The sequence below is a fragment of the Microcebus murinus genome, chromosome 22, assembly GCF_040939455.1.
Source record: "Microcebus murinus isolate Inina chromosome 22, M.murinus_Inina_mat1.0, whole genome shotgun sequence".
Lineage (NCBI taxonomy): Eukaryota > Metazoa > Chordata > Mammalia > Primates > Cheirogaleidae > Microcebus > Microcebus murinus.
In genome coordinates, this window is record NC_134125.1 from 6,137,318 (window position 1) to 6,164,998 (window position 27,681).

Sequence of the window (27,681 nt, forward strand, 5' to 3'; positions counted from 1 at the left end):
TGATTTGAACTTTTTTTTTATTTTCTGAAATGGAACCATTGTACATTGTACAAACCATATCTACTGATGGAATAAATAAGTGAAAAATTATACTGCTGTACAACACACCAAAAAAAAAAAAAAAGATCATAAGAAGGAAAAAAAAAACATTAGGTAACGGTGAAAAAAAGTCTTTATGCCTCTAACCAGGTCCTCGGCGATAATGAACATTCCAAACCATGACACCGTTTGATAATGGGAGGTCACCACCCTACATGAATCGGTCAGCAGCCTTCCGGGTTGTGGGTGTAAGTGCCAGCACTTTGTGGAATGTGTAGCCGCAGCTTCCACGACTTCAAGTTTTGGGGGAATCAAGTTTGCCCTGGGAGCCCTTTAGGCCACGGGCCGATGTCCGCGGAAGGCCTTCGCCTAGGACCCCCACCCCGGCTGGCGGCCGAAAGGTCTTGGATTCAGTGGTGGGGGAGGCGAGGGTGCGGGCTGGGGGCAGCGGCTCCGAGGAGCGGACCGCGCCGGGAAGGAAGCACATGGGATTTCGCAGTCTCGTCGCCCGCGTGGAAGGCCCTCGCGGCCAGCGTGGAGTGCAGGGCTGCTGGCGCTCTGCCTGGCGTGGCCGCGGCCGGGCCCGGTGGGTCCCAGCCACTGGCCCATTCCTACCTTCAGGCACTTCAGAGAAAAACTAGTGACAGCCTCGGTACCGTGGACGTCTTCGTCACCTTCATCCTCAACCGCGCCAACTCCCCTCGCCCTCCGTGTCCGTGGCTGCCTGTGTCTCGTTCTCCTTCAGCTGTCTTGGTTGTAACCTCTCGTTTCCCAAAAAAGAAAAGCACGTAAGTATCCAAATTCATCTTCCGTCAAAATGGAGTTTCGATGCAAAGAAAAACGCGACTCTAACTCTACAGGGCCTGGAGGCGAAGCGCGGGGGCGCCGGGAGGGACGCATCTGACTGCTTCTGCGCCGCCGCGGAACCCAGTTCTCGACAGAACTGCCTGCCTGAGGGGCAAAATTGGTAAGTACGAGGATTTTTTTTTTTTTTTTTTTAAGACAGAAACCTTTCGGCATTGCTAACTTCAACATTAAGATTTTGCAAAGTTTCTTTTTTTTTTTTTTCCCTTATTTCAGGAGACATTTTGCATGAGGTATTTGAAATTCAGGAACATTTTGATTCTTCTTGAAGTGCAGGAAGTAGACAGGCTCCCTTTAAAAAAAAAAAAAAAGTAAGAGCCTCACCCTCAGAAACCCTTAGAAAATGGAATCTGGCAGGCGCTTTCCATGGTGGTCAGGAGAAAGATCCACACGTCAAAGGTGGTACCTGAATATGCACCAATTAGCCAAAAAAAAAAGAAAAAAACAAACAAAAAAACACAACAAAACCCACGATCCCCCCACCCCCCAACACACAACTCAAAGGGAGTTAGAACTCCAGTGCAGTAAAGAAAGCTCAGGAAAGGGTTTAAGGTCTGAGGAGTCCGTACGTTAGGAGCAAACCAGGCCTCAGAACCGAACGACCAGGCAGCTCGTCCAAGGGGGCATCAGGGCTGAGTGAGAGGACGTGGTCCCAGCGCAGGCGGGGACGGAGGGTGAGCCCGTCTCTCCTTTCGGAAGGGTGTACAAATCTTTCTAACTCCCGGGCGCCTTGTTTCTGGCCTTGGAGGCCCAACCATCAAGGCCTGCTCCCCCGTGGGGACCCACATACATAGCACGTTCCGGGAAGGAGACACGACCGGACTGTCAGAACGTCACGCAGAAGCGAGTGGACTGTGACTGGCCGCAATCCTGCCTCTCGGGGCACGGCCGGGGCGCAGAGGAGGCGGAGGGAAGCGGGTGACTGTGGATTTCAAATCCAAGCAACGTCGTAGGAGAGAAAGTTCAGCACCAGCTACTCCTGCCGCCTGCGCTTAGCCTCCCCGGCCATTAGCGTCTTAGGAGATGAGCCTCGCAGCAGCCAGAAAAGCCGTTTCATCCTCGGAGGTCTGGAACAAACCGGGGGTGAGGGTGGGGGCAATAGAGTGGAAGTGCCAGAAAAATCTAAGGGCTTTGCATGTCCATCGGGGCCGCTGTAGGCTCGCGAACACCCAGCCTCAGAGGCCCCCAGGAAGCGAGGGCATATGGAGTGCCCAGTCTGGACCGAGGAGGCCAGCCATTGGGGACCATGCCCCACATCTGCAACTCCTCGGGCCCTGGAGGCCGGTGTGGACCCCACCCAGGGCTCAAGAGGGGCCGGAGCTCCCTGCACCTGCAAACCAGGTGGGCGCCGAGGAGCCCCCCGCCCCGCCCGGCCTGCCCTGATAAAGTCCTGGGGCACCGAGGAGAGAGGTGAGCGCGGTGGCAGCTGCCGCCCCAACGAACCAAGACGGCACTTTGCAAAGGAAGATGCAAAACAACCAGGAAACATGCCAGAGGTCACCTCAAGGGCACAAGGCACAAAAACAGAAAGCAGAAGGAATCGGTTGAACAGTGTGAAAAGCCCCGACGAAAAGCGAATTCCTGATCGGTACCACCCTCAAATAGCTTATATCGTTAAATAGAGAAGTGGAAAAAAAACACAGCAGCAACACAAACGCAACCTCGGCTTCCGAGACAGTGTGCAGACGCTCCTGGCTGCCGGCCCGCCTCCCCAAGGACAGCCGCTTAAAGGTTCGAGTGTTTCGCCTCACAGCAGAGTTCTTCAGTGTCTGAGAAGTTACGCCGTTCTAGGTTTTCTTGGATTTGCACTTGGTAAACTTGAAACGTTAGTAGTTCTGTTCGCACCCAAGAGGAGTCGCTCGGGCAAAGTTGTTCTAGAATAAATTGCTGATGTACCTTCCATGAAACATGGACCGGAGGGTTTTGCTTATTGTCTACATCTCTTCGGAGTTTTGTTGAGAGGCCTCCAGTTTCATCTTTTTAGAGGGCGGCACACCTTCCAAATCCTTGGGGGAAGAAGGAAGAAAAGAGAGACCCGGTTAATACGCCAGGGGGGGCGACTGGGCTGGACGGGTGAAGGTCGGCCTGGGCGGTCAGACCAAGGCCCACGCGCAGGCTTCAGGAGGTTCCCAGACCTAGGGAGACCGTCACACTCGGACTCCTCCTGCCCCCGCCCGGCCCTGCCACACGTGAACCATGTCCTCACCCAGGACTGCCATGCTCCCTTCACTCGCCCAGACTGTCGTCAACCTTTCTGTCCGCGATGAATCGCTAGGGTCATTATTTGTGCACAAGTTTCAAGTTCGCCTCTCCAAGTTCCAAGGCCATCTCTCGAAGGCCCAGACTCACTTTGCCACGTCACAGTCTAACTGGGGCACACTCTCAGCCCTTGCTGAATGTAAGTATGCATGTTGCTCTTGGGAGAAGGGTCTATACCTGTCACCGAATTCCCACAAAGTCCCATGACCCCCAAAATGGTTCAACACTCACTCATTCACCCATCGCCCAGTCATCCCGGGCATCTCCAACCTAACCTGAGACCCAGTCCCGACTACAGCCACCCATCAGCCTGGGAGAAAGCCCTGGAGAAAGCCCAGATGGCACCCAGCAGCCCCCTCCCCGCCTGCACCCCCCACCTGTTAGCAAGTCCCACCCACCTCTCTGCACTGCCCAGCACCCCGCCCACACCTGAGCCAACATAGCTTGTTGTTTCTTCAGTAACCTTGTCCCATCCTCTTACAGCACTTGGTGTGACTCTGTGACCCGTTTGTGTCTGCTGTATCCCAGCCCTGCCCCAGGCCCCCTGCCCCCTGCTAGCCCCAGGAGGGCAGGGCGGGACCGTGCAGCACTGGGTCTGAGGTAGGTGCTCAGCGCTAAACGTTAACAGAGGCCCCCAGGCCTGGAGGTAGGACATGGCGTGACACTTGCAGAGAAGGCGACAGGAGCTCCTGGGGGACCCTGGGAGCAGGAACCATTGGGAGTCAGGAAGGCCTTTCTTCCCTCTCTCCCCTTTTGCCTTGTTTAAAAAGGGACAGGAGCACGACACAGACATAACGGGAGAAAGCGGGCCGCGGCGCCTTCCAGGGAAGGTGGAGCCCACGAAGGTGAAGGGCCTTTTGTTCTGCGGAGCTCCTGGCCAAGGGGTGGCCGTGGGTGAGCTTGGGAGTGAAGCCCAGAAAGAGGGAGGATGGTCTGGCCTCCTCAGGGCCTCCCAGCAGGGAGGGAGATGGGAGGAGGGAAGGGAGAGAGAGAAGTGCAAGATGGACCGAGCACGAGGGAGAGCCAGGGGCATCCTCCTGCTGCTGGGTGTGGGCAGCATGGAGGACATGTGTGTTCTTTTTTTTTGAGACAGAGTCTCACTTTGTTGTCCAGGCTAGAGTGAGTGCCGTGGCGTCAGTCAGCCTAGCTCACAGCAACCTCAAACTCCTGGGCTCAAGCGATCCTCCTGCCTCAGCCTCCCAAGTAGCTGGGACTACAGGCATGCACCACCATGTCCGGCTAATTTTTTCTATATATATTAGTTGGCCAATTAATTTGTTTCTATTTATAGTAGAGATGGGGTCTCGCTCTTGCTCAGGCTGGTTTCGAACTCCTGACCTCGAGCAATCCGCCCACCTCGGCCTCCCAGAGTGCTAGGATTACAGGCGTGAGCCACTGTGCCCGGCCGAACATGTGTGTTTTTAAACGTCAGGGCTTTGCTTTGCCGGACTGCATGCCCCACCTTGCTCCCGCGCCTGACCCTGTAGGGCAGGGTGTGCGTCTGCGCGAGCAGGCAAACGGCCGAAGAGGTCTGGGTCGTCTGGAAGCAGGAGCGGACATAGGGGGACATGGGAACAGGAAACCACTGGCCTTTGCAGACATCAGGGAGGGCGCTGGCCACTCTCCCAGGGTGTGGGTCAAAGTGTCAAGCTGACCTTTTCTCTACTGAGCTCCAGGGGCCGGGAGACCCCAGCCGACAACTTTGGTTCTGGTCAGGCCATTAAACAGGAAATGTCCCATCTCTAATCAAAAGCGTAGTTTTTATTATATCTCAAACAAGAAGCAGTACAATAAACCAAAGTATGCACCTAAACTGTCGACACAGTTTTGCCGTCTTAGTGGCAGCTGGTTTATGCCAGCAGTGAAGGAGCCTGCAGAACGAGTGGCGACGAAACTGCGAAGGGCGTTTTCCACAGCTTGTTGAGAATTGAATATTTTTCGCTGCAAGAAGTGGTCCAAAGCCTGGAAGGAGTGGTAGTCAGTTGGTGTAAGGTCTGGTGAATACGGAGGATGACAGAGAGATTCCAAGTCCAGCCTCGGTAGTTTGGGCGGTGCCGTCTGTGTGGCGTGGGGCTGAGCACTGTCTTGCAAGAGGACTGGCCTGTCTCTATCGACCAATCTCGGCTGCTTCCCTGCAAGCATCCTCATCATTTCATCCAACCGGCTGCAGCAGACATCTGCTGTAATCGAATGTCCAGGTTTCACGAAGCTGTAGTGGATAATACCAGTACTGGACCACCAAACAGATGCCATTAGCTTTTTTTGATGAGTTTTAGGTTTTGGACTGTGTTTCAGCATTTCATCTTTATCCATCCATTGTGCCGAATGCTTGCGATTGTCAAAAAGAATCCATTTTTCATCACAAATAACAATACAGTGTAGAATAGTAACGTCAAACCTTGCTGTTAATTCATGTGTGGGTTGAGATGGATTCGCTCCCACCACAGCTCTCAGCTCATCGTTATCCACCGTGGTCTCAGGTCGCCCAGGTGGCTCATTTTCCAGATTAAAATCACCAGAACGGAACTTCTCAAGCCATCGACGCACTGTGCGTTCCTTAGCCACATTCTTCCCAGACACTTCGTTGATTATTTCGAGCTGTCTGTGCAGCACTGGTTCCCTGACGGAACGAATATTCGAAAATAAAACAAATTTTTCACTTATCCATGGTTTCACAAAAATTACTCTAAAAAAAAAAAATCTGAAAGATAAATCACAAGCCAAAATGTGCCTTTGCAAGACTGAAGGCTGTACCTTTACGGTAAACGTAAAACAGGAAGTGTCAAAGTGAAATGTCAGAGATCTCAACGGTCAAACTTAGTACTTAAGAAAATCGGACATCTCATACTTATTTACTATATACCAGGTTTGAATTTGTATTGTTTTTAAATTTTTTTTTTTGAGACAGAGTCTCACCTTATTGCCCAGGCTAGAGTGAGTGCCGTGGCGTCAGCCTAGCTCACAGCAACCTCAAACCCCTGGGCTCAAGCGATCCTGCTGCCTCAGCCTCCCGAGTAGCTGGGACTACAGGCATGTGCCACCATGCCCGGCTAATTTTTTTCTATATATATTAGTTGGCCAATTAATTTTTCTATTTATAGTAGAGACGGGGTCTTGCTCTTGCTCAGGCTGGTCTCGAACTCCTGAGCTCAAACCACCTGCCCGCCTCGGCCTCCCAGAGTGCTAGGATTACAGGCGTGAGCCACCACGCCCGGCCAAATTGAATTTGTATTGTTTTTAACCAAATGGGCTCATGCTCCGCCTGCAGTTATGCAACTTGCTTTCTCACTTCATGCTGCAAGAATGTTTATCGGTACCTGCAAGGTCCAGCCATGCTCTCCTGAGCGATGCCACGCTTGTCTGTTTGACACGAGACCTCAGGTTTACGTGACCAGCCCCCTCTGGAGCAGAGGCTGTGGCTACTTCCTGCCACGGCAAACGCACCTTCAGTCAATGCCCTCTTTGTGCCTGGGTGCTCGTGGGGGAGCCCCTCAGGGTCTGAAGATTTTAAAGCCTGAAGGACACCTCCAGGGAGGGCCTGTTTTCAGGCTCTGCAACGAGAACTGCAGCGTCTTGCTGCCTCCCTTCTTTCTGCTGTGACCTCGTTTGTTCCCCTGGAGACACCAGAAGACACTCAGCAGAGTTGAAGTTTCGAGACCTCTGAGTCCCCACTCCTCTTATGGTGAGTCTGCAGGATTTACGGTAATAGTGGTGGCGTCTTCTGTGTCTGGCTCCACGCTAGGCCACGTTCTCTCATCCAGTCCTTACCAGGGCGTTAAGACAGTTCTGTGAGCCCATTCAGCAGCTGGAAAGACTGAGGCTCAGAGAAGTGAACTGCCCCGCTACTAAGGGACACTGCTGGGATTCAAACCAGGGCTTGGCTCTGGGAGGTTGGTCCTGACCACAGGGCACACCGTGTGCACTGACTAATCCAGACCAGACTCGGACACACAGTTACAACCCAGAACGGGGCCCAGCCAGGAGCACGGGGGCAGCTGCGACATTCCAAAGGGTGAGCCACTTGCCTTCCCGGGCCTGGAGGATGTTGACTTTGGGTCGCTGAGACGAGGCGACGCTTCTGTGAACCCGAGTGGACAAAACGATGAAGCTGAGGGTGGGATAAAGGACCCTTCCTCCTCCCGTACTGAGGACAGGGACCCTGCATTTCATCCATCCCTGTGGCGCCCAGGGCAGATACGGGACGAGGCTCACAGATAAATGACAGTTCCACGTATCCAGCAACAAAACGACAAAACACCTTTCAACGTACCCTCGACAACCCAACAGGCCCCGGCCGCCCCAGCCGCCCCTCGGAGACCTGGATCGGCGTACCTGAGAGATTGCTGACGTCTCCGCGGCCAGCCCCGAGTCCCCAGATGGCTGCCGTTCCACTTTCTCTGAACTGTTCATCGAGTGTTCCATCGAAGACTGTGAATTCTGCTCGTCAGAAGCGTCTGCGGAACAGCAAGGCGACAGAAGCTGTTTTCAGGCACGTGGAACGGGGAGCCAGATGGGCCAGATTCTAAAAATACCGCAGCTGGGCGCTTTGTGGTCGGGGGTCTTGGGGGCTGCAGCAGGCTGCCTGTGGGTGTGGGGGGGCTGGGAGAAGCCTCTCGTTTGTTTCTTAGTGACACTGTTCTAAGCAGCCAGGCCACACGCTTGCCCTGAGGTCCCCAGCCCTCTCGGGCACCCTGATTAGCTGCCACGTGCCCCAGCCTTGCAGGATGCTGCCGGCGCGAGCTGCGTGCACGCGGCGCCCCCTGGTGGCCCCAGTGCATCCAACAATCATGGCTGAACATCCCTCCCTCCCACCGCCAAGGTGGCTCCGTCCTCGTCCTCGTCCTCCGTCCTCCGTCCTCGCTCCTTCCAGAGCTTGCCTTCTCCTCCTGGGGAACGTCAGAGGGACCTGGCCCTTTGTAAACATTTCCCTTAATGATATGGGTATTCTTCTGATTGTCAGAGCAATGACTGATCATCGCAGGAAAGAGAAGTTACAGAAAAAAATAAATTTAAAGTCACCCATCACTCACACTATACGCAGAGACCCTCCTCCTAATGTTTTAGAGATTTTATTTCCCATCTTTCCAGGTTTTTCCTCCTACATGCACATAATCTCCCCCCTCCCCAAATAGGCACGAGCAGCGTTTGGGGAGAATTTTTCACGTCTTTAACAATTCTCTAAGTACCAGAGCTCACAGGACGGCGGCACCGCAGCCCCCGAGCCATCGGTGGCTCTGACGGATCCAGGCATCCGGGCGATTCTCAGGCCTCGGTCTCCCTGCTGCTTCACCCCAGGTTTCTCCAGCTGAAGGAGGGGACGGGCTGGAGGCGGAGGAGGGGGTGGCAGCGGGTCTACCTAGAGCTCACCGGGCACAGAGCCACAGACTCGTAAAAAGAGCAGCAAAATCCCACCAGGGCCCCAACACTGTCACCCTGATTCTTGAAAAGCACACTCGGCTAATCCTGAAGAATGCCCGAGCAACCGAGGCTTACTTTCTGGGGCTTGTGAGGCAGAGAAATAACAAAGGGCAGGAAAAAAATCAACCAAGCAACATGAGGTCAAGGGGCAGGGCTGAGACAGGCTGGGGCAGAGGAATCGGGGGCTCCCTCCGGGGCTGAGCAAGCGTGAGGGGCCGTGAGCGGTCGTCAGACCAGGAGAACTAACCCCACACAGGGGTTATCCTAGGACCAATTCCCCTCGTAGGTGTGTACCCAAAAACTGAAAACTGGGACTCGAACTGCTATTTGTACACCAATGTTCCCGGCAGCGCTATTCTTGACAGCCCAAATGTGAGGGGACAGACAAGTAGACACACATGCACAGGAACATGATTCAGCCAGAGAGAAGAATGAGCCACTGACACACACCACGCCACGCCATGCCACGCCATGGACGGACCTTGAAGCCATGACGCAGAGCGAAAAGAAGTCAGTCACAAAAGGCCACATGTCGTAGGATTCCGTGCGCATAAAACATCCAGAACGGGCAAATCCACGGAGGCAGAAAGTAGATTAGTGGTCACCAGGGAATGCAGGAAGGAGAAATGGGGAGTGACTGCTAGTGGGGGCACGGTTTCTCTTTGGGGTGATGGGAATATTCTGGAACTAGACAGAGATGGTGGTTGCACAACCTTCTGAGTGTACTAAATGCCAGCAAATTGTTCTTCACATAAAAGTTGTTGATTTTATGTGAATTTCATCTCAACAAGGAAGTAAAAAAAAAATCCATGTTGTTGTTATAGTCTATTTCATAACACATATATTTGTTTTAACTTAAACATTTAAAATTTTCACTGACCTAAAAAATTTGCCACATCTGTGGCATTACGTTTGACCATAGCTCCTTTTCTTTTCTTTTTTCTTTTTTTTGAGACAGAGTCTCGCTTTGTTGCCCAGGCTAGAGTGAGTGCCATGGCGTCAGCCTAGCTCACAGCAACCTCAAACTCCTGGCTCAAGCACTCCTCCTGCCTCAGCCTCCCGAGTAGCTGGGACTACAGGCATGCGCCACCATGCCCGGCTAATTTTTTTTGTATATATTTACTTGGCCAATTAATTTCTTTCTATTTTTTATAGTAGAGACGGGGTCTCGCTCTTGCTCAGGCTGGTTTCGAACTCCTGACCTCGAGCAATCCGCCCGCTTCGGCCTCCCAGAGAGCTGGGATTACAGGCGTGAGCCACCGCGCCCGGCCATAGCTCCTTTTCTGCTGGGCACAGCCGGCTCTCAGGCGTGGGGCCGGAGGTGGGCGCCCCAGACGTAGGCTTAGGAATCCTGAAGGCGGCCGATCACCGGAGACTCACGCTGGCCCTCGCCCGGCGGAGACGCCCCGGCATTGGCCTCCCCTGCGAGCCAGGCCGATTGCTCAGCGGGAACCGGCCTCGGCGCTCGCAGAGCGCTCAAGGGCTCGGGCAGCAGCCGGCTCTGAGTGCAGCGGCGCTGGAATTCACCCAGGGGAAATTACTTTCCTGGGGACTAAATTTAGTCCAGGGAGCTTGGACATTATGTCGTTCCCTGAACTCACTCAGCAGTAAACAAGTTCAATGCAAGGTCAACAGCTGGTGGCCGACCTGTCCCGTCCTAGCAGGCAGTGCGCACCCACCTGGGAAAGCCATGTGGCTCATCCTTGTGCCCTCCCCGCAGGGAGCTCGGCGACCCCTGGCGATGGGCAGGTGGGTCCTGCCTGGGCAGCCCCTGGGCAGCCGTGTGGGCCCAGGGCTCTGGGGTGGCCCACCTGCGTGCCAACACTTCAGCTTTCGGTGGCGGCAAGGAGGGGGTGGGTAGTAGCTAGCGCGATGTGGCCGTTAAGAGAGCATGAGCCTAAAATACAATTCCTGCAGCTGGGTTTTAACCGGCCCTCTACAGCAAAGGACACGCAGACCCTGAACATGGGAGAAACACGGCCGCAGCCAGACAGAAACCGGGATGGGAAAGAAGCCAGAACGAGGCTGCAGACGCAGCCCGTACCAAACCCCAGCACCCCCAGAATCGCTCCCCTGGCTCCCCAGACCCTTCCCACGCACCAGGCTCCAGGCCAAGTGTCCACAGAATAGCCTTGGCAGTGGTCCCCCAACCAAGGACGGGAAGGAGGACACTTGCCTTATCTGTGTCCTGTTATCTGTAGAGACCCTGTCTCTACAAAAAAAAAACAAAACAGAAAAATCAGCCAGGCATGGTGGTGCGCACCTGTAGTCCCAGCTACTGAGGAGGCTGAGGCAGGAGGATTGCTTGAGCCCAGGAGTTGGAGGTTGCAGTGAGCTGTGATAACCCCACTAATACCACTGCACTCTAGCCCTGCCAACAGAGCAAGGCTCTGTCTCAAAAAAGAAAAATAAAAAGAAATATCTTAATTTTCCTTTTAAATCTACAATAGGAAAAACAGTGATCCTGGGGGAATACATGGCAACTGGGCCTGGCGTGGTGGGTCACGCCTGCAATCCCAGCACTCTGGGAGGCCGAGGCAGGAGGATCGCTTGAAGTCAGGAGTTTGAGACCAGACTGAACAAGAGCAAGACCCCGTCTCTACTAAAAATAGAAAAAATTAGGCAGATGTGGTGGCGAGTGCCTGTAGTCCCAACTACTCAGGAGGCTGAGGCAGGAGGATCACTTAAGCCTAAGAGTTGGAGGCTGCAGTGCGCTATGACGATACCACTGCACTCTACCCTGGGAAACAGACTGAGACCCTGTCTCAAAAAAAACCCAAAAAAAAACAAAAAACAAACATGGCAACTGCCCTTTGGCTCTGATGCTGGAGAGACAAGAGGGAGTGGTGGGGAGTGTGGTAACCGGTGACTAGAGCCCATCCCGCCCCCCTGGAGGAAAGCCACTTCTCTGCTGTCACTGGTTGCTGCCTCAGGGAAAAGCAGGCCTAGTACTGCCAAATCTGATTTTTCAAAAGAAGTCGGAAATCAGCCCTATCTATCTATTTATTTTTAATGTGTTGTAGAGACAGGGTCTCACTGCGTTGCCCAGGCTGGTCTTAAGCTCCTGGCTTCAAGCGATTCTCCTGCCTTGGCCTCCCCAAGTGCTGGGATTGCAGGTATGAATCGCCATGCCCAGCCAGAATGTCCTTATTTTTAAAAAACACATGCTTAAGTGTTTAAGGTGGAAACGCCCTCAGGGGTATAACTTATTTTCAAATGGTCACCAAAAAAATGTTTATAGACAAAGTAAAAAAAAAAAAACAAAAACACCCCAAAACCAACAATTGCCTAGTTCAGCTGGTGGACATACAAGAGAGTGTTGTGCTATTCTTTCAATTTTTCTGTAGGAATTCAAAATAAATAAAAACAAAACACCCACAGTACATTTGTATACACAAATACCACCCCCCATCAGACCACTCCTTACCACCCCGTCTGTCTCCCCGGTCCGACCACCATCCTCTCCCACCTGGACAAGTGCAGCAGCCCCTCACTGGGCTTCTTGCCTCCTCCCTGGTCCCCTCATCATCGGTCCTCATCCTTCAGATCATGTCACCCAAACCCCAACGGTTCCCATCTCACTCGTCATAAAAATGTGGGTCGGGCAGTAGCCTTAGGAGCCCTCCAACGCCAGAGGCCCTGCTTCCTCTCTGACCCTACAGTATTTTCCAGTCTCTCATGCACACTTCTCCAGCCACGCCGAGCACACACGCTTGCCACAGGGCCTTTGCACGGCCCACAGCACTCTTCTCCAGATACATACTGGCTTACTCTTGCCTAGTTGAGCCTCATCTGTGCCGATGCCAGCTACTCAGTGAGGCCTTCCCTGACCACCCTAAAACTGCAACACCCCCTGTCATTTGGGAACACTCCCCATTCGCCCTTCCCACTGTCTAATTCACCACCACCTTGGCTTCCAAAGAATAGACTGTCTGAGTTGTTAATCGCCCCATGAGGCCATGCGCTCCAGGGTTACCTTTCATGGCAGGGCCTCCTTAAACACCTGTCCCCCGAATGCTGAAGGCCGGTGGAGGCCCCTGGGAGCCCAGCCCCGGAGGGCACGTACCTTCGGCCCCGGGGTGCCCCTTCCCGTCGGCCTGGGCCTCGTCCGCCTTGGCTTCGGTGCCATCGCCCGGCACAGCTGCGGCGGGCTCCGGAGCAGGGCTCGAGTTGCTGCTGTTCTCCTGCTTGATGGGGGAGGCGTCGGCTATGGAGCTTTGGTTGCTGTTGTCGTCTGCGGGGGGAGGGCAGAAGCAGAGGCTGAGGTCCCACCGCTGCCGAGGACAGGCGGGTCGGGAGGCTCGGCGTCCCTGTGCCAGGGACTCTCCCAGGAAAAGCTCTGGATACTCCCTCCTCCGGAGCGGCCCACGCCCCCCGGGGCCTCCCCCCACTCGCTCACGGAGAAGGAGCCCGTGTTTGGAGGCAGCCGGCTAGAGACGGTGGCCTAACACATTTAAACTCTCTGGGGACATCTGGGTGGGGAAGCAGACGCCCTGTGCATCTGGCTGTGCAGCCGCAGGACAGCGCGGCGTGGTCGCGAGCAGCACCGCCAACCGTCTCTTCCCACTCCACCGAGCCTCCAGGCCAACTTCCACTCGGCACGAAACAAAAGGGACAGAACAAGACAACGGCAGAGGGTGGGACGTTCCAAAGGACACTTGGTCTGATCTCTCCAAGTTAATATCATTTTTATTGAAAGAAAAAAAAAAAAAAGAAAAAAGGAGGGGGAAGAAACAGGGAAGGTTACCGTAGAGTGAAAGAAAGCTAGGAGGCCCGACGACTACACATGATGCATGGAAATGATCTGGATCCTGTTTGGAACGTGCCAGCTGTAACATTTTGGAACAAACTGGGGGATTTGAATACGGTCTGGATTTTAAAAGCTATTAAGGAATTGTTAATTCTGTTCGAAGTCACAGTGGTATGGTAGGCACAGAGAAACGGTATTTTTTAGCAATGCACGCTGAAATGTTTCGACATAGACTTAAATGTCACGATGCAGAGACATTTACTTTAAAATGGTCTAGTGCAGGTTGCACACAACTGTCAGAACTCCCTGAACTTTACACTCAAGAGCTGTGAATATTTTTAATGTAAATTAGACTTCAATTTGAAAAACCTAACACATTAAAAAAATAGACGATGGGAACATGGCATCGTGTTCACGAAAACCAAGGCATGGGGCACATGGGGTTCATCTCCCTATTGTTCTCTGCAATGAAACTTCTCACGATGAAAAGAGGGAATCGCTAACTGGCCGGTGGCATTCAGGCTTGGGCTGGGCCAGAGCTGGGGGGCCCAGGGGCCCCCTCCTTGTCCTGTACCCACTTCCAGGGCACACAGAATCAGTTTAAACTGCAGATACCCAAGTGGAGATTTCAAAAATACCACCACGCTCTGGCACTGCCTTTCTAGGCCACACTGCACCTGGGACCGAGCCATTTTTGCAAAATGAGAGAGAGAGAGAGACAACCCAACAGGCCCAGAACCAGCTACCCGCCAGGCGCTAGGCAGGAGCATGTACAATCGCCTCGTTCAAGCCTCCCGGCCACCTACCAGGAAGGTGCTGCTACCACCTTCACTCCACGGAGGGGGGGGGAGCCGGAGGGCAGAGCAGCAGAGCCGGGAGCTCAGGCTGCCCGGCCCGGCTCCCACCCCGACCCGCCCAGGAAGCACCAGGCAGTCGGGCAGCCCCAAATGGGTAAATTGGGTCTTATTTTAAGCATACTCTGGGGTGCTCGTTACACAAAAGCATCCTCCTGTGAATTCTGGAACTTAAGGGAAAAAGAGAAAAGGATGTGCGCTCTCCTGATTTATCCTTCAAGAAAATCCAAACTTCTTTTCCATGCCAAGGTATGTGTGCAAGCAGCTCGACCCCCAGGCTCAGGCTCAGTTGTGTTAATTAATGACAGTAAGCACTAATGCCTAAGGAGTTAGCTGTCTGAGGCTAGCCTGGTGACCTGGTAACAGGGTGACTCTGACACTTGGGCTGACACCAGCTGAGTCTTGTAGACTAACGGGCCAAATGTGTGCACCCTCTCCCGTCACCTCCTCTGAGCCCATCCTCCCACCTGAAGCCTTCCAGAAAACTCTTTCCCTGCCTGCGCGTCTCCACACCCCACAGCGTGGCGTAGTTTCGGCCGCACACGTACGAAAATGGAAATACCAAGAAGGTAAACAGGGCTCCCGAGTCCAGGGACCTGGTTTGTCAGGCATCCTAGATTTTTCTGGAGCATGTGTCCAGGCATAAACATGCACTCCGCCTTTGAAGGACTGCGAGACAGTCTCATTAACGTGATCCTTTTAAAGGATCATCTTGACTTTACACGGTCGGCACGACCAGCCTCGTTCTACAGATAAAACTGAGCAAACCTGAAGGCTAGTGGCTAAGTAGCTAGCCCAAGAGCACACGGCCAGGGGAGGTCCTGGGAGAGTTAGGACTTGAACCTTGGGGGATGGTGATCTCTCTTCACCTATAATTCCATGACTATGATCCAACCAAAATCCAGAGCTGGGCCTGGGATCCCCTCGATCCCCACAGCGGAAGGGGAGCTAAGCAGTGCAGGGAGACCAGTCACATCCCAGCTCAAATATCTATTTCCAAAGATCAAACACATCCCAGCTATGATCCTACGGCCAGCTGGGGGGCTCTCTTGACACGTCAACCAGCAGCCAAGCCCCCGCAGGGGAACTCCAGCAAACCAACATTCCTTTCTGATTTCCTTATCTCGTTACTCATCTGATTCTGCCTCATTGCACGGAAGGCGAGGGGTGGTCACAAGTACAAAGACCTTGGAATTAGGATGGAGAGATGGAAAAAGGCAGGGGTTGCAAGCTCCTGTCCCAGTGGGCCAGGCAGGTGACAAAATGAGGTGGTGGAGCCAGGTGGCCCTGGAAGGCCACATACCTCCCCCCGCTTAGGGGACACTGCTCGGGCTTCACACAGCCCCTGCCTCGAGGGAGCACCCGCTCCGGGGAGCCAGACTGGATTTCTCAGAGGACGGCAGTAACGCAGATTTCCTTATTCGTAAATATCGGAAGCTCACTCGATTTTTTTTTTTTTTTTTTTTTTTTTTGAGACAGAGTCTCACTTTGTTGCCCAGGCTAGAGTGAGTGCCGTGGCGTCAGCCTAGCTCACAGCAACCTCAAACTCCTGGGCTCGAGTGATCCTTCTGCCTCAGCCTCCCGAGTAGCTGGGACTACAGGCATGTGCCACCATGCCCGGCTAATTTTTTATATATATATCAGTTGGCCAATTAATTTCTTTCTATTTATAGTAGAGACGGGGTCTCGCTCTTGCTCAGGCTGGTTTCGAACTCCTGACCTTGAGCAATCCGCCCGCCTCGGCCTCCCAAGAGCTAGGATTACAGGCGTGAGCCACAGCGCCCGGCCGCTCACTCGATTTTTTAAAAAAACTTCAGGTTTGAGTCTTTGAGGCAGTTTTCCCTGGAAGGGCAGGGACAGGGGACCAGGAGGCCGTCGGGAGGACCACAGGGACAGGCTGGGAACACTCTGTGTTCCAACCTGGGCAGGTCAGACGGGTGGGTGCGGTTTGGGAACATTTAATGGGGCCCCACACTTATGATTTGCGCCTCTCCTCCCAGATAAAAAGGCAAAAAGAGAACCAAACACCAGCAATGGGCAACAATGGCAGACAGCTACAGCACTGACACGGATTTGACGGGTGGGACGCTGGTTACAACTTCCGTTTTTTTCGGTGTTTTTTTGTTGTTGTTGTTCAGAGACAGCGTCTCACTACGCGGCCCAGGCTGGAGTGCAGTGATCACAGCGCACTGTCGCCTTGGCCTCCTGAGCTCAGGTGATGCCCCTACATCAGCCCCCCACGTGGCCAGGACTACAGGTGTGTGACGCAGCACTTGGCTGGGTTACAACTTTGGGAATAAGACAGCAAAGGAAGTTAGGCTGTGGGTGTGGATGTGGAAGAGCAGTTCCCATGGTCCTAGTGATTAACATGAAGTCGGAAATCTAGTTTGGAGCTTCCCAGCAGCCAAAGCAAAATGGGAAATGGAAAACATAGCCATTTATATAAGGAGGGAAAAAGAAACACATACCCCCAAAAATCTTCCTGGGCATACATGGGACAGAGGAAACATCTCTGGTGAGGTTTTGTCATTGGGTGAGGAGAGGGCCTTATTTTTATGTTTCTGGTTTATTTTACATTTCTTGGCTTGGTGCAATGGAGAGAGAAACTTCCTCCCCTGCTACTCCTTGGCAAAGAGGCCTCCTGGCCCTGCCCAGCTCTCCTACCCCTTGCCCGGAATGTGAACAAACCTGCTGAGAAACATAAACACGACCGAGTGCATCACCAAGGCCCAGGGACCCGAGGGAGAGGCCACAGACCGCAGGGCGCTCACCATGCATGTCCATCATCCCCGGGGAGGAGCTGTTCTCCGGAGTGGTCACCTCCGAGCCGCACTTCTCATCTTTGCCTTTTTTCTTATTCTTGTTTTTCTGGAGGGGAAAATGGAGCAGAGACCAAGTCACCAAATCACGTGTGTGCTCCCTCACCCGGGTCCCTGGGGAGCGGTATGAATATTTTATTCCATCAAATCCGCTTGGAGCCCTCAAGTCCCTGGAGGGCTCTCCTGGGCCAGCATTTGAACATGTTCCACGAGGGGCTGCGCTCAGGCCCTTGCCCACTTTTGAATCAAAGATCCCCGCAGCCGGCAGGATTCTGAGGCCGGCCGGGCGCTGGCACCCTGGGAAATGAACCTGCCTGTCTGCGGGGCCGGCCCCAGCAGCATGCAGACACCCTGGCTAGCAGCAACTGCCTCTTCCTCTCGGGAGAGTATCAGGGGAAAAGGCCCCCACCAGCCCAGAGCAGGTACAAAGTGACGCCAGGTGACCATGGCAAAGACACAGGTCACTCAGTTCCACTAGCTTTGTCCCCCCTGGGGCTGCCTTTCTCAAAGCGAAGTAAGCCGACTTCCAGCACAAAAACGCAGGGGGAGGTAAGGAGGGAAAAGCCGGGGAGGAAGGGGTGATGAAGGGGATGCTTTCTGTGTGCCATTCCATCTTTTACAATTGGAATAGAATCAGTTGGAAACAATCTGCATCCATCGGTAAGAGCCTCATTAAACAAATTATGGCACATTCATCCAACGAAATCCAATGCAACAATTACAGAGAATAAAGCAGCTCTTCACGTACTAATACCGAACGATCTGCAAAAATATTAACGTATTAAAATAGTTCAATATCGCCACGACGTACAAAAGAAATGTGCAGGACATGTGAATGCCACTGTTAGTGGGAAGCAAAGGACACACGAGTGTGTATTTGCACACGTGTCTGTGAGCCCAGGCTCCCTCTAGAAGGATAAACAAAAACTAGTAACACGAGTTGCCTCCCAGGAAGAGAACTGGGCTGGGGTGTGTGTGTGTGTGGGGACGAGACAGATTTATAAAAAGACGTACAGTCACAAGGCAACGTCTGAAGAAGTCACACAAATCCACAGGGACAGAGCACAGACTGGCTGTCACTGGGGCAGAAGAGCGGGGAAGGTGGAGTAACTGCCAACAGGTACAATCTTTTTTTTAGGGTGAAGAAAATGTTCTGGAATTACAGTAGTGATGGGTGCACATCTACGAATATACTAACATGGAACTGCACGCTTTAGAAGATGAATTTTACGGTACGTGAATCATCTTAATTAAAAAAAATGGTTTTTAGAGTGACATCTGAATTTTGTACCATGTTTCACCTATTTGAAAGGATGAAATTTTCTAGAGCTCTAAAATAAAAAATTGGTGTAGCCATACAGTCACTGGGGGTTTAAACCAATAAAAAGCTGTCCCCCACAGTGTAGATCCCCAGCCCCAACCCTCTAGAGATTCTGATTCAGCTGCCCGGACGGGGCCCAGGAATCTGCATTTATCAGGATGCTCAGCCAGGCGGGCCCCGCTGCCCTGGGGCGGGCTGGGGGTGGCGTGTTGCACATCATGGCTCACAGACGAAAGGGGAATTAGCATTTCTGGGGCACCGTCTGCACAGCCGGCACGTGCTAAGTGTTCTCCGTGGTGATATACTGCCTCTGCTCTGTTGCAGAAACCCCACGAGCTGGATATTACTGCTCCGCTGCACAAAAGAGGGGACTAAGGCCCAGCAAGGTGGGGTCACCGCCCAGCACCACAGGTTACTCGGGGCTGGTGTGTCCAGCTCCAATCCAATGCCCTTTGCCCAGCCTGGAGCTGCCTTGTCCTTCCCGACGGCCCATATACAACGCTTTCTCCTTGATCACATTCCATTTGGCACGTCCCTAATGTCTGTTTCATGCTATTCTATAATTATCTTCCCCCAACGAGATTAGAAATTCCTTGAGAGCGGGGACCACGTCTTCTCAAATGCAACCGGCGTCTCTACACCTAATGATGTGCAAGGCACAGACGCGGGCCTGGCCGGGCCTGCCTTCGAGGAGCCCGGCTGGGCTGCTCTTCCTCTGGGCAGAGGAGACAGACCCAGGCTCCGTTCCTTTGGGGAAGGCAGCCCTAGTGGAGCCCCAGCCCGAACCAGAAGGGACAACAAATGCCTAAGTTGTCAGCCCAGCACCGACCGCCCAGGGGCGAGCATGTGACCACAGTATCAGAGACTGGGCGCGGTGGCTCAGGCCTGTAATTCCAGCACTCTGGGAGGCCGAGGAGGAAGGATTGCTAGAGGTCAGGAGTTCAAGGCCAGCCTAAGCAAAAGCGAGACTCTGTCTCTACAAAAAATAGAAAAATTAGCAGGGTGCAGGCGTGCTCACTTGGTTAGTTTGAAGTTGCAGTGAGCTGTGATGACACCACTGCACTCTACCACCCAGGGAGACAAAGTGAGACTTTTTCTTCCAAAAAAAAGAATGGGGCTGAAGCTGAGCCCAGCCTAGAGACCCAGGTAGGTAAAGGCAGTGGCGGGGAGGCTTAGCCCAGTCTTACAGAGGCAGCTGGGTCTGCCACCCCCCACCCCAGAGCTCACCAGTCAGGACCACATCACTCCCAGGAGCGACTGGAGCCATGAGGGTTGGTCTGAGCGAGCAGAGAAGGCAGTCCGGGTAGGACAAGAGCTCGTGCAAAGCCCGTAGGTGGGACCGTTCTGGGTTTGACCTGGGAGCCGAGGGCAGCACCTGGCCATCCAGCCCTCGCCGAGCCAGCACAGCCGCTCGAGCGCCCCCCAGTGGTGGCAGTCAGGATGGCTCCGCCCCTTCTGGAACTCTCTCACTCCTGGAGCCACCTGCCACCAGCAGCCCCAGCCGCCAGAAGGGTCTCCAAGAACAGAGAGAACATGCACTTTGCAGTCAGACAGACACGAGCTGGATTCACAGCTCCATGAGAGCTGTGTGACTCTAGCGAAGTGACTTCACCTCTCTGAGCCCATGTCGTCACTGGTACAGACAGTTAAAAAAAGATCAACTCCACTGACTCAGTGTGAGAAGTAAATGAGCTGATGCACGTGAAGCATTAGCCCGGGGCCCAGCAGATGGCCAGGTGCTCAGGAGTGGAGCCACACTGTGGGTGCCACCCATGCCGCCCCACCTGTGCTGCCCGGGCCCCGGGGGCTCCCAGCCCAGAAGACACAACTTGCAGGGACACTCCCCACCTCTCTGTGGGCTGGCTCTGGAGAGGGACGGGGACAGGTCCAGCAGCCTCTCCAGGCCTAAGCTGGGTCCTTCTGCCTCCCAGGGGGCCTCAGCCCCAAGCTCCCATGGGGGTGGGTGACAGCAGGCAGCCCCCCTTTCCTCGTAGTGGAGGGGCATGGACAGATGGCCCCAGCCCAGGGGACAGCCCCGGATACTCACATCGTCGACCTTTGGCTCTGTCACAGGGACCCACTTGTAGATTCGCAGAGACGTGTCACCAACGGTCACCCACTTCTTCTCCCTGTGGAGGACAAGGAAGGGCCCATTACCAGGGGCTTATGGGGCAGGACCCGGCTCATGAGCAGGGGCACAGGCCACACTCCCTCGGGGCAGCCGTGACCGGGCCACTGCTTGGCCCCGGGCGTAAGAGAACACGCTCCGATCACACAGACAGGGCTTCGGCCAGTGGGGCATTTACTCTGTGGGGAGCAGGGGTACCAAGGACACGTGAGGCTCCTCCTGCCCTCCTCGTGACGTTTCTGGGGGCAGCGAAGGGGAGGCAGGGCAGACACGGGGGGGGGATGTTTGCCCTGGTTCTGCCCTTCAGAGCAGCGGCCTCAGCCAGCCCGAAAGGAGGTCGCCCGGCCTGGACCTGTGGCAGCAGCCAGGCGGGGAGGGTGGCCCTGTCTGCACAGCCGCCCCGGCTGCATTCCAGACTCCTGAAGGACAGAGGCCGGGCCCCAGCTGCGAGAGGCCGGTCTACGGACCAGAAGGAAAAGCGGAGACGGCCTTCGCTCGAGGTAATAATTACCGCACTGTCCACCACCGCCACCGGCCCGCTCCGGGCCATCGTGGTTTTTAGATTATCACACAGCCACCCGCCTTCTGCCCTTGACCCCTGCAGTCGGACTGAGTCCCTTCCAGCCCCACACACCCAGCGGAGCGGCCACACTGGAGGGGACCAGGCCTGTGCCACCCAGTGAGGAGACTGGCGGCTCAGAGGGACCCACGATGGGCTGTAGGGGCCAGACGCACACCTGGCGCACAAGTGGCATGTTACAGGTCCCCCACCTGGTCACCATGGGGGCTTCTGGGAGCCCGAGCACACTCAAAACCAGTCAGCCGAAGCCACAGACACCTCTGCCCCCAAAACGCTGCCCGCCAGGGTCCTTCACGTTCCCTGCCAGAGGATGCTAGGGCCCGGCTTTTCTTATTGTATTAATGACCGTTTCTAGTGCCTTCTACCTGCCAAGTACTGTGCTCACTAGCTCTAATCTTTACGTAACCTAGTGGAAGGAAGTGTCAACTTCTCCATTCAATAGACAAAGAAACTGAGGCATGGGGAGGTGAACTCCTGCACTATCAGGAGCAGCCCCTCCGGCCCTCAGGCCCTGTCCCTTTTAGCACAGAAAGAACAAAGGAGGCCGGGAGCAGTGGCTCATGCCTGTCATCCTACCACTTTGGGAGGCCAAGGCGGGAGGCCTGCTTGAAGCCAGGAGTTTGAGACCAGCCTGAGCAAGAGTAAGACCCCATCTCTACAAAAAGTAGAAAACTTAGCCAGGTGTGGTGGCACGAGCCTGTAGTCCCAGCTACCCAGGAGGCTGAGGCAGGAGGATCTCTTGAGCCCAGGAGTTTGAGGCTGCAGTGGGCTATGATGATGCCACTGCACTCTAGCCCGGGCTACAAAGCGAGACTCTGTCTCAAAAAAAAGAATGAAGTAAAGGGACGTATCTAAGTCACCACCCACCTGTCTGTCTCCAACCTCCTGTTGGAAGAATGGACAAGCCACAATGCCAATCTTTCACGGCCTCCATTACGAATAATCACAAGGTGCCTGGAAGGGTCAAGGCATTCCCAGGAACAACCTCAGTGACAAAGAGAGCAAGCATCATAATAGCCATTGTGTACCATGGACTTACTACATGCCAGGCTTCACGCCAAGCACTGTATTTACACGCCCTCTCTGAGATTCCCAACAAGCTACAAGAGAGAAACAGTTATCACTCCATTTTATAGATGAAAGAACAGGGGCCCAGAGAAGTTATATCACTAGATTTTGGTCACACAGACTGCAGGTGGCAGAAGAACAAGGATTAAGCGCAGGCTGGGATCCCTGAGCCCACCTTGTGCTGTTCTGTTGCCCATGAAAACTGAGAACCCATTCTAGGGAGCACATGGGTAATACGAGCTGGAGGAAGCATGACAAACTGCTAGAACCCCACGCAAATGGCCAAAGCCACTCACTACGCACGAGCCCTCTCCTGGCTTCCTTGGCCTGAGCCCCAGTAAATCAACACACTCAAGGTTTGATTGTGTTAAAAAAAAAAAAAGAGAGAGAGAGAGTAATTGACTTGCAATACACAGGACACCTTTCAGGGCAGAAAGTGTGTCAGAGATCTGGGCTCTGCCGGTATGGACAATCCAAGATGAAGGTCTGAAGTTGCAGCTGCTTCCCTGGGAGGCTCCAGGCCACAAGCTGAACCAGGTTCTGGTTTTCCCTTTGCCCCAGATGGAGACCCCTTGCCGAGTCCCATAGGTCACCCCAGAGATTGGAAATTGTTCTTCGGCTGCATTTCTAGGTGCAGATGTCCAGGGGGTTTCGGGATAGGGGTGAGAACGGTAAGGCCCCGTCATGTACGCCGACCTCAGACCTTGGCTCAGCCAGCAGCCCCCCAGGAGGAGGGCGCCCCGGGACTCAGGGCAAGTCACTGAGCGAGCACCAGGGAGGACAAAATGGGACTTCACAGACACACCAGGCAGGCGTCGGGGCTCAGGGGAGCAGACGAGATTTCCCACAACTGCCTCCCCAAACCCGTCACCCCAGAACACATGGCCCCCACGAGGGTTATAAGCTGCACTGTTACCTTACATCTGGGGTGGCAAACAGCTGGCCGACAAGCGTGTTTTGTTTGGCCTGCACAGTTCTGTTCTTTTAAAATTTTGAACCTACTGCCAAACTTTCTTCTTTCTTTTTCTCTCCTCTCTCTTTCTTTCCTTGTTTTTTTTTTTTTGAGAGAGGGTCTTACTCTATTGCCCACGCTAGAGGCAACGTTATCATCACAGATCACTGCAACCTCAAACTCCTAGGCTCAAGCAATCTTCCTGCCTCAGCCTCCCCAGTAGCTGGGACTACAGGCATGTGCCACCACATCTGGCTAATGTAAAATTTTTTTCGTAGAGATGGGGTCTTATTATGTTGCCCAAGCTGGTCTCAAACTGTTGGCCTGAAGCGATCCTCCTGCCTTGGCCTCGAAAAGTGCTAGGATTACAGGCGTGAGCCACTGCACTTAGCCTCTACTGCCAAACTTAAAAATCAGACTCCACATGAAAATCCAGATTTCTGGTTACTCTTGAAAACATGATCTGGGGCCACATTCCCTGAAGAGCGACAGCTTGCTCCAGATGGGCTCCTTGGCTCCCTCTCATTCCCCAATTTTCGCCACCTATAAGCACGGGAGCTAGAACTCACCATGACCACTAGGCTGTACCCAACCTTGCTGTGAAGCTGCCCCTGGGTGTGTGCCCTGAGCCCTCCTACCTTGATGGTCCCTTGTAGTCAGCCTGGCTTCAATACCTCTCTTTTCCCATCAGACTTGGGCTCTTGGGACAAAAGGACAAAATGAGGTCCCCAATGTAAGAACATAGCTCCAAATGCTCCTCCCTGGCACGGACTCCTATATAAACTACAAACACCTATCCCAGATTCTCCGGGCCAAGGACAATTTCCAATGTTTTCCTGGGTTCAGGTCCAAGGAGACAATCTTGGGGTCGCTCAGCACCCAAGAGGACTCTGCCAACTCCCCAAGAGAGTCACTTTGTATTTACTCCCTGGGGCTAGCCCCTGAAACCTCAGGCAGCCTGGCCTACGGCTGGCCTCAGCCTAAGCGGGCCCAGGTCCAGCTGACCTGCCATGCACCTGGCAGGAAGGTTCCTGTGATGAAACCCCCAGAGGCGTGAAGGTGAGGCCTCAGGCTCAGACGTGCACCTCTCCCAGGGCTGGGTGGCAGGTTCCTCAGCCTCAGTCCCCACAGCAAGTCACCAGGGGAACCTTCAGGCCAAGTGCCATGGGGTCCCAGGCCTAAGTCAACTTGGCAGCTCAAGTCTCTGTCTCCCACCCAACGACTCCCCCTGCCCCTTCTCTTCTCGACCCACGTTGGGCCTCTCTAAGCCTGGCCCAGTTTCCCCAAAAGAGGCCCACCATTTTGTTTTCCCTTCGGCCATCTTCTTTTGTTTTCCCTTCGGCCTCACTCCTCCAGCCTGCCTTGCTGGGGCACCAGACAGAAAGGACCGGAGAAACTACCTGGCCGCTGCAGACGTGGAGGCCAAGGCTAGCTGCTGGCTTTTTCCAGGGCTGGGGGTCCAGGGGGGCATTGTTAGGGGTCACAGGGCACAGGAGAATACCACCCTAGGCTTACGGGACTAACAGTTACACCACACACCCCAGCTCTCCTCTGCATAATATGCAAGATGCCCAGTTAAATTTGAATTTCAGATAAATGAATATTTTTAGCATAAGTATGTCCCAAATAGTACATGGGACATACTTACACTAAAAAGCATTTATTATTTTTTAAAATGTCGTTGTTTATCTGAAATTCAAATTTAACTCAGTGTGCTGTGTTTTTATTTGCTAAATCTGGCAACCCCCTGTCCCAGCCACTGGTGAAACGCATGGTTGGTGGCCACACGGTTAATAAACAACCCAAAGCCTCAAGGGCTGACTGGAAGACCCATTCTGCGGGCACAGCCACCACACGATTCAGCTTCCTGGGGGCTGGAGGAGCCCAGACAATAAAGCCATGGCTTTTTGCTTAGAGGGGGCAAAAGGAAAAAAGAAAAAAAAGAAAGAAAGAAAAAGAAAAAACAAGAAACAAACAAACAAAAAAATCACAAAGCCAAGTTTCTACAAAGTCCACTTTACAACATTTAACGAGCGCTCAGGCTCAGGGTGAGGTGCTTTGGCAGCACGACCTTACTCATCCTCAACTGCCCTAGCAGAGGAGGAAGCAGCGCAGCCTCTTGTTGCCATGGTTAGAGAAGTTACGAGGTTTGCCCAAGGTCACAGCAAGGAAGTGAACTGGAAGCCCAACCGAGAGATCCCAAAGCCTGAGGTCTTCAGAGGACAAGATGTGTCAAACGCAGGGAGGGGCAGAGACACATCCCCCACCCCAACTACAGGCTCCGCCCAGTGGGCTCAGCCACCAAGGCCTCCAGGCCGGCTGCTCTGGGGCCCGCGGGGCAGAAGGCCCCATCTCTCCATCTGCCCTCCCTGCAGAGCAGCTGGCCGCCCTGCGGGAGCAGCTGTCAGGGTGCAAGAGCCTCTGCCCAGCTGGGAACCTGGAGCAGGAGGCCCCACCACGCCTCCCCAGCAGAGCAGAGAAAGGCGGCTTGCTGGGGCCCCTTTCTAAGCCACCCCCGGTGACACAAGGGACCCAGGCACAGACACCAGTCCTTTCTTTGCACAGGGGCTGCCGCAGGGAGGGGGCCAACTCCAGCCTCCCACTGGCCATCCCACAGGAGAGGGGCTGCGGCTGCTTTCCAGTGTGTGCCTTGGCCTGCAGCAGTTTCTGCCATTTTTAAATGGCTCCGGTCAGGCACTGGGCGCCCTGCGCTCCAGGGGAGCTCCCGAGGCACCGGCGACTGGGATCTCAACTTGGGAAAGCCTCCCCTTCTCACGGTTCTGAAAATTCTTTGTCCCACTGGAGCCAAACCCAGCCCACGGCCGGGCATCCAGCCATCAGACGGCCCTTTCCATAGGAGGCCCGGGAGCACGTGGACTTTATTGATTTTCCTCTTGCCTTTTTTGTTGGGTTTGACTCTGAAAGGACGGCTAACTTGTGACACGGCCAGACCGGAGGCTCGCCCCCAGTGGCTCCGAGAGACCCAGGCGTGACTCAAGAAATGACACCCCCCCAGACATAAACACTCCCTGCCCGGCCGGGCCTGCCCGGTTTCCGGGCTTTAAATAAGGGGTCGGCACGGCCGGCAAGCGCCGACCCTCGGGGACTCCGTGGCGGCTGCTCCCCTCCCTCCCGGACCCCAGTGAAGCCGTGGGAAAAAAATAATAAAGTTGAAACCAGGGAGCCGCGAGTTTTCAACAAGTCCGACCTGGCCCGCGACGTGCTCGCGCCGGGGCCCGGCCCGGTCGGCGTCCGCGGCGACCCCGCGAGGCCGCGACGGTCCGCGCGCACCGACCCCGACAGGCCGCGCGGGACGGGCGCCGACTCGCTCGGGAGACGCGCGGCGGGCGCCGAACCCCTTCCCCCGCGCGGAGAACAAAAACAAGGGCTCTCTCCGCGAAACAAGCACGGGCTCCCGGGGTGGGAAGGCAGGCGCGGCCCAGGACCGGCTTCTGGCCAAAATCTGCGGCCCGCCCGACCCCGGGCGCCGGGCGCTGCGGGGCGGGACGCGGCGGCCCGCGCCCCTTCCTCCCGCGCTCGCCCCATCTTTCTTCCTCGCCGAGAGCCCTCGCTCCAGGCAGCCCAAAGCGCTAAATTTAAACGGCTCGCGCTCCGCAAACTCGGCAGACTCGAGGGCGCCGGGCCGGGGGGCGGGGAGCGGCGGCGGGGCAGGCGCGGGGAGGCCGGCGCGGGCCGGGGCGCGGGGCGCGGGGCCGGGGCTGCGCCGCCCGGGGCGCGCGGGGAGGCGGCGGCGGCGGCCCGCTCGGAGCCTGCACAATGGAGCTCGCGCTCTCCCCGCCGCCGCCGGCATTGCGGCCCCGGCGCGCGGGAAGCCGCTTTCATGTGACTTGCACAGAACGAAATGGCTTCTGGGGCCGGCCCCGAGCCCCCCTCCCGGGAGCCGGGCGCCGCGGCGGGGGCTGCCCGCCGCTCCAGCCGCCCGGCCCGGGCGCCCGCCGCCTCCGGGCTGCTGCCGCCGCCGCCGCCGCGCCAGGTGGGCGACAGGCGCGAGCGCACCTGGGCAGCGGCCGCGGCCCCCGCCCGGCGCAGGTGACCCGGCTCGCGCGCCGCCCGCCCGCCCTCGCCAACTCCGGGCCCCGCGGCCGGGCCGGGCAGGCGGGCGGGCGGCCCGGGCGCAGCGCCCCGCGGCTTTTTGTACCCGCGCCCGGGCTCGGGGCGGCCGCGGCGCCGAGCGGCGAGCGAGCGAGCAGGCGCCTCCGCTTACCATTTGCGCACTTTCTCGATAGCCGCCATGACCCTCTTGATATCATCTTTGGCCCGGCTCCTGGTCTCGGCTCGAACCGACCTGCCCGACATGGTTCTGGCGGGGACAGAGAGGCTGGGGAGCGCGCCCGCCGGGTCCTGCTCGCGCTCCGCGGCGGCCACACTCGCGCCCGCCCGCCCGCTCACTCACTCACACACACAGACACTCACACACACACGCACTCACACACGCACTCACACACACACACACAAAGCCTGTGCCGCCGCGCGCCCGGGCCCAGTGCGCAAGCGCCGGGCGGCAGCTGCACCGAGCAGGGGGAGCAGCGCCGCCGCGGCCGCCAGCAGTGCGGCCTCCGGGCGCCGCCGCCGCCGGGCTGCGCCCCCGGCCCCCGCCCCGGGACGCCC

The 27,681-nt window shown here is 55.4% G+C and overlaps 1 protein-coding gene across 1 annotated transcript; it reads right to left on the bottom strand.

The window, feature by feature from the left end:
* On the bottom strand, window positions 1–27,578 carry BCL7A (BAF chromatin remodeling complex subunit BCL7A). Its single transcript, XM_020283130.2, has 6 exons — window positions 27,278–27,578; window positions 20,372–20,453; window positions 16,956–17,052; window positions 12,647–12,814; window positions 7,495–7,616; window positions 1–2,909 (listed from the first exon to the last, which is right to left on the bottom strand). Exons 1-6 carry the CDS (start codon window positions 27,367–27,369, stop codon window positions 2,838–2,840), a joined length of 633 nt encoding a protein of 210 aa, XP_020138719.2. The 5' UTR covers window positions 27,370–27,578; the 3' UTR covers window positions 1–2,837.
* Between the last annotated feature and the right edge of the window lie 103 nt (window positions 27,579–27,681).

What these genes read in the sequence shown, in the direction of transcription:
- BCL7A (XM_020283130.2), bottom strand. Translation starts at nt 27,369, where the DNA reads ATGTCGGGCAGGTCGGTTCGAGCCGAGACCAGGAGCCGGGCCAAAGAT. An exon ending in ATCGAGAAAGTGCGCAAATG is followed by an intron (nt 20,454 to 27,277) that starts GTAAGCGGAGGC and finishes TGTCCTCCACAG; the next exon opens with GGAGAAGAAGTGGGTGACCG. An exon ending in GGGGATGATGGACATGCATG is followed by an intron (nt 12,815 to 16,955) that starts GTGAGCGCCCTG and finishes CTCCCCCCGCAG; the next exon opens with ACGACAACAGCAACCAAAGC.